The sequence below is a fragment of the Entelurus aequoreus genome, linkage group LG08 (genome assembly GCF_033978785.1).
Source record: "Entelurus aequoreus isolate RoL-2023_Sb linkage group LG08, RoL_Eaeq_v1.1, whole genome shotgun sequence".
Lineage (NCBI taxonomy): Eukaryota > Metazoa > Chordata > Actinopteri > Syngnathiformes > Syngnathidae > Entelurus > Entelurus aequoreus.
In genome coordinates, this window is record NC_084738.1 from 73,814,671 (window position 1) to 73,824,840 (window position 10,170).

A 10,170-nucleotide genomic window follows, 5' to 3' on the forward strand; every position below is an offset into this window, starting at 1 on the left:
GCTCACTAAATGGCGCCTCCTGATTGTTTAATCCAATCACGGGGATTGGCGACAAGCCGATGAAGAGGAGGTCAGTCGGCGTGAGGAGGAGACAAGTCGAGTCGCTCCATGAGATCTTAAGACTACTCTTCTCTGCTCGTTGAGGACCCCCGCCATTCAGCAGGTAAACGCCGCGCCGTACCGCCGTTTTCTTGACCTCAGTTCCCGGAAGTGGTGGTTTGTCTTCTCTCTGCAGCCAGGATGGCTCGGGACATGTCGGATAAAGAAATCCTGAAGATGGAGCTGGACCAGCTGAAGAAGGAAGTGAGCACACCCAGGACTCCGGTGGGTCTCCTGCTAAGTACTCCACTCAGTTTTTATTGACTAAAAGGGCAAAAAAACACATAAAAATAAGAAAAATGTGTAATTGACAGATGGATCTGAACTTGATGTTTTCATTTGAGTGTTAAAAGTAAAAAAAAAAAGAAAACATATGTATGAATTTTTAATGAGAGGCCCTTTTGGAGCCCCCAAAATCTTAGTGGGATTCTTTAATTTTTTTATAAAAATATTTGTATTTTATTTTATTTTATTTTTTTTAAAGTATGACTTTTTAAAGGGTAGATCCCCCAAAATTTTTGTGGGATTTTTTATTTATTTGTTTAAAAAAAAAAAAAAATTAAACAGGAAAAACAATTCTAAAGTATGACTTTTTAATGTGTGGATCCCCCAAAATCTTAGTGGGATTTTTTTTATTTATTTCTTAAAAAAAATAAATTAAAATTAAAAAAAAGTATGACTTTTTAATGTGTGGATCCCCCAACATTTTAGTGGGATTTTAATCTTTTTTTTTTTTTTTTTTTTTTTAAAGTATGACTTTTTAAAGTGTGGATCCCCCAAAATTTTTGTGGGATTTTTTATTTATTTGTTTAAAAAAAAAAAAAATTAAACAGGAAAAACAATTCTAAAGTATGACTTTTTAATGTGTGGATCCCCCAAAATCTTAGTGGGATTTTTTTATTTATTTCTTAAAAAAAAAAATTAAAATTAAAAAAAAGTATGACTTTTTAATGTGTGGATCCCCCAACATTTTAGTGGGATTTTAATCTTTTTTTTAATTTTTTTTAAAGTATGACTTTTTAAAGTGTGGATCCCCCAAAATTTTTGTGGGATTTTTTATTTATTTGTTTAAAAAAAAAAAAAAATTAAACAGGAAAAACAATTCTAAAGTATGACTTTTTAATGTGTGGATCCCCCAAAATCTTAGTGGGATTTTTTTATTTATTTCTTAAAAAAAAAAATTAAAATTAAAAAAAAGTATGACTTTTTAATGTGTGGATCCCCCAACATTTTAGTGGGATTTTAATCTTTTTTTAAATTTTTTTTAAAGTATGACTTTTTAAAGTGTGGATCCCCCAAAATTTTTGTGGGATTTTTTATTTATTTGTTTAAAAAAAAAAAAAAATTAAACAGGAAAAACAATTCTAAAGTATGACTTTTTAATGTGTGGATCCCCCAAAATCTTAATGGGATTTTTTTATTTATTTCTTAAAAAAAAAAAAGAAATTAAAAAAAGTATGACTTTTTAATGTGTGGATCCCCCAACATTTTAGTGGGATTTTAATCTTTTTTTTTTTTTTTTTTTTACTGTCTCAGCTGGAAAAATTACATTGAATTAAAATCAATGTTGTTATGAATTATTGATCCGTACAAGGCTTCAATGATTTAAAAAAAATATAGAAAATACTTCAAAGTGGAATATTTTGGGGGGAAAATATTGCATATTTTGTTATAAGTTTTCTTCGACAAAAAGGGCGTACAACAGACCAAAAAAAAACACATAAAAATAATACAAATGTAAAATCCACAGATACAACAGAAATTGATCGAGAGATTTAAGTGTTAAAAGTAGAAAAAATAAAATAAAAATAAAGTATGACGTTTTAAGAACTAAAAAAATATAGAAAATATTTCAAAGTGGAATTTTTTGGGGGGGGAAATTATTGCATATTTTATGTGTTTGCCACATGAAAAACTAAGTTTTATTTGACAAAAAGGGCAAACAACAAAAACCACATAAAAATAATAAAAAATTTATAATCGGCAGATAGATCTGAAGTTGATCTTTAAGTGTTAAAAGTAAAATAAATAAAAAAATATATAAAAAAAGTATGACTTTTTAATGACAGGACCTTTTGGATCCCCAAACAATTTAGTGGGATTTATTTATTTTTACTGTCTCAGCTAAAAAAATAAATAAATAATGAATTAAAACCAAAGTTGTTATAAATTATTATTGATCCATACAAGGCTTCAATTACTTAAAAAAAATATATAGAAAATATCTCTAAGTGAAATATTGTTTTTGGGGGGGGGGGGGAAATATTGCATATTTGGTGTGTTTGCCACATGAAAAAGTAAGTTTTCTTTGACAAAAAGGGCGTACAACAGACAAAAAAAACACATAAAAATAATAAAAATGTATAATCGACAGATACAGCAGAAATTGATCGAGAGATTTAAGAGTTAAAAGTAAAAAAATAAAAAAATAAAAAATGTATGACTTTTTAAAGAGAGAGGCCCTTTTAGATCCCCAAACATTTTGGTGGGATTTTTATATATATATATATTTTATTTTTTTTACTGTCTGAATTAAACGTTGTTATGAATTATTGATCAATTCAAGGCTCCAATTATCTAAAAAAATATAGAAAATATTTCAAAGTGGAAATTTTTGGGGGAAATGAACGCATCATTTGTGTGTTTGCCACATGAAAAACTAAGTTTTCTTTGACAACAGACAACAAAAACCACATAAAAATAATAAAAAATGTATAATCGGCAAATCAATCTGAAGTTGATCTAGAGATTTAAGTGTTAAAAGTAAAAATAAATAAATAAATAAAATATTTATATAAAAAGTATGACCCTTTTGGATCCCCAAACAATTTAATGGAATGTATTTATTTATTTATTTTTACTGTCTCAGCTCAAAAAATAATATTGAATTAAAACCAAAGTTGTTATGAATTATTGATCCGTACAAGGCTTCAATTACTTAAAAAAATATAGAAAATATTTCAAAGTGGAATATTTTGGGGGAAAATATTGCATATTTTGTTATATATAAGTTTTCTTTGACAAAAAGGGCGCACAACAGACAAAAAACACACAAAAACAATAAAAATGTAAAATCGACAAATACAGCAGAAATTAATCGAGAGATTTAAGAGTTCAAAGTTAAACATTTTTTTAAAAAGTATGACGTTTTAAAGAGAGAGTTAGGATTTTTTAAATATTTTTATTTTTTTTACTGTCTCAGCTCAAAAAATAATAATGAATTAAACGTTGTTATGAATTATTGATCAATTCAAGGCTCCAAGTATTTAAAAAAATAGAAAATATTTCAAAGTGGAATTTTTTGGGGGGAATTATTGCATATTTTGTGTGTTTGCCACATGAAAAACTAAGTTTTCTTTGACAAAAAGGGCAAACACAAAAAACCACATAAAAATAATAAAAAATGCAAAATCGGCAGATAGATCTGAAGTTGATCTAGAGATTTAAGTGTTAAAAGTAAAAAAATAAGTAAAAAAATAACTAAAAAAGTATGACTTTTTAATGAGAGGCCATTTTGGATCCCCCAAAATTTTAGTGGGATTTTTTATTTATTTATTAAACATTTTTTACTGTCTCAGCTCGAAAAATAATATTGAATTAAAATCAATGTTGTTATGAATTATTGATCCGTACAAGGCTTCAATTACTTAAAAAATATATAGAAAATATTTCAAAGTGGAATATTTTGGGGGAAAATATTGCATATTTTGTTATTATAAGTTTTCTTTGACAAAAAGGGCATACAACAGACAAAAAAACCTCACTTAAAAATAATAAATATGTAAAATCCACAGATACAGCAGAAATTGATCGAGATATTTAAGAGTTAAAAGTAAAAAAATAAATAAATAAAAATAAAAGTATGACGTTTTAAGAACGTCAAACATTTTGGTGGGATTTTTTTATATATATATTTTTTTACTGTCTCAGCTCAAAAAATATTAAACGTTGTTATGAATTATTGATCCGTACAAGGCTCCAATTACCTTGAAAAATATAGAAAATATTTCAAAGTGGAATTTTTGGGGGGAAATTATTGCATATTTGTGTGTTTGCCACATGAAAAACTAAGTTTTCTTTGACAAAAAAGGCTAACAAAAAAATCCACATAAAAATAATAATTTATAATCGGTGATTGATGATCTAGAGATTTAAGTGTTAAAAGTAAAAAAAAAAAAAAAAAGGATGACTTTTTATTGAGAGGCCCTTTTGATCCCCAATCAATTTTGTGGGATTTATTTATCTATTTATTTATTTTTACTGTCTCAGCTCAAAAAATAACATTGAATTAAAACCAAAGTTGTTATGAATTATTGATCCATACAAGGCTTCAATTACTTAAAAAAATATAGAAAATATCTCAAAGTGGAATATTTTTTTTGGGGGAAATTATTGCATATTTGGTGTGTTTGCCACATGAAAAACGAAGTTTTCTTTGACAAAAAGGGCGTACAACAGACCAAAAAAAACACACAAAAATAATAAAAATGTATAATCGACAGATACAGCAGAAATTGATCGAGAGATTTAAGAGTTAAAAGTAAAAAAATAAATAACGGTATGGGGACGGTATAGCTCGGTTGGTAGAGTGGCCGTGCCAGCAACTTGAGGGTTGCAGGTTCGATCCCCGCTTCCGCCATCCTAGTAACTGCCGTTGTGTCCTTGGGCAAGACACTTTACCCACCTGCTCCCAGTGTCACCCACACTGGTTTAAATGTAACTTAGATATTGGGTTTCACAATGTAAAGCGCTTTGAGTCACTTGAGAAAAAGCGCTATATAAATGTAATTCACTTCACTTCACTTCACTAAATAAAAAATGTATGACTTTTTAAAGGGAGAGGCCCTTTTAGATCCCCAAACATTTTGGTGGGATTTTTATATATATATATTTTTTTTTTTTACTGTCTCATCTCCAAAAAATAATAATGAATTAAACGTTGTTATGAATTATTAATCAATTCAAGGCTCCAATTATCTAAAAAAATATAGAAAATATTTCAAAGTGGAAATTTTTGGGGGAAATGAACGCATCATTTGTGTGTTTGCCACGTGAAAAACTAAGTTTTCTTTGACAACAGACAACAAAAACCACATAAAAATAATAAAAAATGTATAATCGGCAAATAAATCTGAATTTGATCTAGAGATTTAAGTGTTAAAAGTAAAAATAAATAAATAAATAAAATATATGTATAAAAAGTATGACCCTTTTGGATCCCCAAACAATTTAATGGGATGTATTTATTTATTTATTTTTACTGTCTCAGCTCAAAAAATAATATTGAATTAAAATCAAAGTTGTTTTGAATTATTGATCCGTACAAGTCTTCAATTACTTAAAAAAATATAGAAAATATTTCAAAGTGGAATATTTTGGGGGAAAATATTGCATATTTTGTTATATATAAGTTTTCTTTGACAAAAAGGGCGCACAACAGACAAAAAACACACAAAAACAATAAAAATGTAAAATCGACAAATACAGCAGAAATTGATCGAGAGATTTAAGAGTTCAAAGTTAAAAAAAATAAAAAATGTATGACGTTTTAAAGAGAGAGTTGGGATTTTTTAAATATTTTTATTTTTTTTACTGACTCAGCTCAAAAAATAATAATGAATTAAACGTTGTTATGAATTATTGATCAATTCAAGGCTCCAAGTACTTAAAAAAATAGAAAATATTTCAAAGTGGAATTTTTGGGGGGGAATTATTGCATATTTTGTGTGTTTGCCACATGAAAAACTAAGTTTTCTTTTACAAAAAGGGCAAACACAAAAAAACACATAAAAATAATAAAAAAATGCAAAATCGACAGAGAGCAGAAATTGATCGAGAGATTTAAGAGTTAAAAGTTAAAAAAAAAAATAAAAAATGACGTTTTAAGAATGTCAAACATTTTGGTGGGATTTTTTATATATATATTTTTTTTACTGTCTCAGCTCAAAAAATATTAAACGTTGTTATGAATTATTGATCAATTCAAGGCTCCAATTATCTAAAAGAAATATAGAAAATATTTCAAAGTGGAATTTTTTGAGGGAAATTATTGCATATTTGTGTGTTTGCCACATGAAAAACTAAGTTTTCTTTGACAAAAAGGACAAACAACAAAAACTACATAAAAAATTATAAAAAATGTATAATCTGCAAATAGATCTGAATCTGATCTAGAGATTTAAGTGTTAAAAGTAAAACAATAAATAAAAAAAGTATGACTTTTTAATGAGAGGCCCTTTTGGATCCCCAAACTATTTAGTGGGATTTATTTATTTTTACTGTCTCAGCTCAAAAAATAATAATGAATTAAAACCAAACTTGTTATGAATTATTGATCTGTACGAGTCTTCAATTACTTAAAAAAATATAGAAAATATTTCAAAGTGGAATATTTTGGGGGAAAATATTGCATATTTTGTTATTATAACTTTTCTTTGACAAAAGGGCATACAACAGACCAAAAAAAAACACAAAAATAATAAAAATGTAAAATCGACAGGTACAGCAGAAATTGATCGAGAGATTTAAGAGTTCAAAGTTAGAATTAAAAAAAAAAAAAAAAAAAGTATGACGTTTTAAAGAGAGAGACCCTTTTAGATCCCCAAACATTTTGGTGGGATTTTAAATTTTTTATTTTTTTTTTATTTTTTTTTTTTGACAAAAAGGGCGTACAACAGACAAAAAAAACCAACACAAAAATAATAAAAATGTAAAATTGACCGATACAGCAGAAATTGATCGAGAGATATAAAAAAAATAAAAAATAAAAAAGTATGACGTTTGAAGAATGTCAAACATTTTGGTGGGATTTTTTTATATATATCCGTACAAGGCTTCAATTACTTAAAAAATATAGAAAATATTTCAAAGTGGAATATTTTTGGGGAAAATATTGCATATTTGGTGTGTTTGCCACATGAAAAACTAAGTTTTCTTTGACAAAAAGGGCAAACAACAAAAACTACATAAAAATAAAAAATAAAATAAATAAAAAAAAATAAATAATAATAATAATAATTTAAAAAAAAGTTTAAAAAATAAATAAATATATATATATATATATATATATATATATATATATATATATATATATATATATATATATATATATATATATATATATATATATATATATATATATATATATATATATAAAGTATGACTTTTTAATGAGAGGCCCTTTTGGATCCACAAACAATTTAGTGGGATTTATTTATTTATGTATTAATTTATTAATTTAATACTTTTTTTTTTTTTTTTACTGTCTCAGCTCAAAAAAATAATAATGAATTAAACGTTGTTATGAATTATTGATCAATTCAAGGCTTCAAGTACCTAAAAAATTATAGAAAATATTTCAAAGTGGAATTTTTGGGGGGGAATTATTGCATAATTTGTGTGTTTGCCACATGAAAAACTAAGTTTTCTTTGACAAAAAGGGCAAACAACAAAAACCACATAAAAATAATAAAACATGTATAATCGGCAGATAGATCTGAAGTTGATTGAGAGATTTAAGTGTTAAAAGTTTAGAAAAAATAAATAAATAAATTCATATATATATATATATAATTATGACTTTTTAATGAGAGGCCCTTTTGGATCCCCAAACAATTTGAATGGGATTAATTTATTAATTTATTAATTTATTAATTTATTAATTTATTAATTTATTAATTTAATTTTAAATTTTAAATTTGTAAATTGTTACTGTCTCAGCTCAAAAAATAATAATGATTAAAACCAAGGTTGTTATGAATTATTGATCCGTACAAGAATATAGAAATATAGAAAATATCTCAAAGTGGAATATTTTTTTGGGGGGGCAAATATTGCATATTTGTTGTGTTTGCCACATGAACAACTAAGTTTTCTTGACAAAAAGTGCGTAGAACAACAGGTAAAAAGCAGATTAAAAAGTGTGTGTCTGCCTCCAGGTGGGCGCCAACTGCACGGAGACCATTTCCTTCGTGGAGGCGCTGCTCCCCAACGACCCGCTCATCAAGGGGGTCCCCGATGACAAGAACCCCTACAAGGGGGACAAGGGGGGCTGCGTGGTCACATAGCAGTTGGCCACCTACTGTACAATGTCTGCACGTCCGTTTGGAATTAAATAGTGTCAACAAACAAATGTGCCCTGACTTCTTCTTCCTTGACGGTTGACCATGTGACGCACAAAGCAGGTTAAACGCTTACTTTGACGTCTAATAGGATTTCTGTGTTGTCACGGCAACACTTCCTGCTGCTCCTCATCCCATTAGAGAGTTTTCGGGTCAGCCGTTACTGGGCTGCTCTGTTTGGCACCACCGCACATTCTAAAGATACTGTCAACAAAAGAAAACATTAAAAAGTGGAATAAAGTGAATGATATATATATATACATATATATATATATATATATATATATATATATATATATATATATATATATATATATATATATATATATATATATATATATATATATATATATATATATATACATTTTTACATACATACATACATATAGACATATATACATACATACATACATAAATTCATACATACATACATACATATATGCATGCATAAATTCATACTTACATACTTACATACATACATACATACATACATACATACATATATATATACATAAATTCATATATACATACATATATACATACATACATACATACATACATACAGTGGGGCAAAAAACTATTTAGTCAGCCACCCATTGATTGTCAATGGGTGACTAAATACTTTTTTGCCCCACTGTATGTATGTATGTATGTATGTATGAATTTATGTATGTATGTATGTATATATGTATGTATATATGAATTTATGTATATATGTATGTATGTATGTATGTATGTATGTATGTATGTATGTATGTATGTAAGTATGTATGTATGAATTTATGCATGTATGTATATATGTCTATATGTATGTATGTATGTAAAAATGTATATATATATATATATATATATATATATATATATATATATATATATATATATATATATATATATATATATATATATATATATATATATATATATATATATATATATATATGTATATATGTATGTATGTATGTATGTATGTATGTATGTATGTATGTATGTATGTAAAATGTTGTGTCTTGATGTCCAAGACAAATTTCTCCTCGAAGACAATAAAGCTAATTATTATTATTATTATTATTATTATTATTATTATTATAATTAAAGCTGCCATGCAGGCTATTTTTTTTCTTTAAAACTGTCATTGCTCAAAAAATAATAATGAATCAAATACAAAGTTGTTATGAATTATTGACTTATTTGAGGCTCCAATTACTTTGAAAATATAGAAAATATCACAAAGTGGAATATTTTATGGAAAATATTGCAAATTTGGTGTGTTTGCAACATGAACAACTAAGTTTTCTTGACAAAAAGTGCAATACAACAAACAAAAAAACATACAAATAATACAAATGTATAATTGACAGATAGATCTGAAGGTTGTTTTTTAACAGTATCTCAGTACATAAAGACAGCAGAGAGCTCTTGTCATTTAAAGGATCTTTGACTAGCGTTTTTTTTCTTTCTTTTTTACTGTAGTTAGAATAAAAACAGCAGAGCGCTCTTGTCATATAGAGGATCTTTGACTATTGGATTTTTTACAACATAGGTGCACAAAAACGGCAGAGCACTTTTGTCATATAAAGGATCTTTGACTAAAGTTTTTTTTTTAACAGTATCAGTACATAAAGACAGCAGAGAGCTCCTGTCATTTAAAGGATCTTTGACTAGCGTTTTTTTTTTTTTTTTTTACAGTAGGTAGAAAAAAAAACAGCAGAGCGTTCTTGTCGAATTGAGGATCTTTGACTTGTGTGTTTTTTTGTTTTTTTTTACAGTAGGTGCTTTTATCACCAACTTTTTTTCTCCACTTCTGGCACAATTTGTCCGAGTGATCCTTCTTCCTGGTAGCAAAGATGGCGACCGCGACCTTTACTACCTGCTGCCTGGAAGTATTTATCATCCCTGCCGTCCTTCAAGGGCCAAAGGTCGTGTTGAAGGGGAGTGTGACCTTTGACCTGCA

At 27.2% G+C, this 10,170-nt stretch overlaps 1 protein-coding gene across 2 annotated transcripts; it reads left to right on the forward strand.

The window, feature by feature from the left end:
• LOC133656297 (guanine nucleotide-binding protein G(I)/G(S)/G(O) subunit gamma-T2-like) lies at positions 1-8,230 on the forward strand. 2 transcript variants are annotated; one of them, XM_062057309.1, is made up of 3 exons: positions 1-163; positions 236-324; positions 8,037-8,230. In XM_062057309.1, exons 2-3 carry the CDS (start codon positions 241-243, stop codon positions 8,163-8,165), a joined length of 213 nt encoding a protein of 70 aa, XP_061913293.1. In that variant the 5' UTR covers positions 1-163; positions 236-240; the 3' UTR covers positions 8,166-8,230. The 2 variants fall into 2 exon arrangements, with proteins under 2 accessions (XP_061913293.1, XP_061913294.1); XM_062057310.1 differs by lacking the exon at positions 1-163 and having other exon boundaries at positions 170-324.
• Positions 8,231-10,170: the final 1,940 nt, after the last annotated feature.

Coding starts and splice junctions, on each gene's coding strand:
- LOC133656297 (XM_062057309.1), top strand. CDS start 241: ATGGCTCGGGACATGTCGGATAAAGAAATCCTGAAGATGGAGCTGGAC. Junction 325..8,036: donor TGAGCACACCCAGGACTCCG/GTGGGTCTCCTG, acceptor GTCTGCCTCCAG/GTGGGCGCCAACTGCACGGA.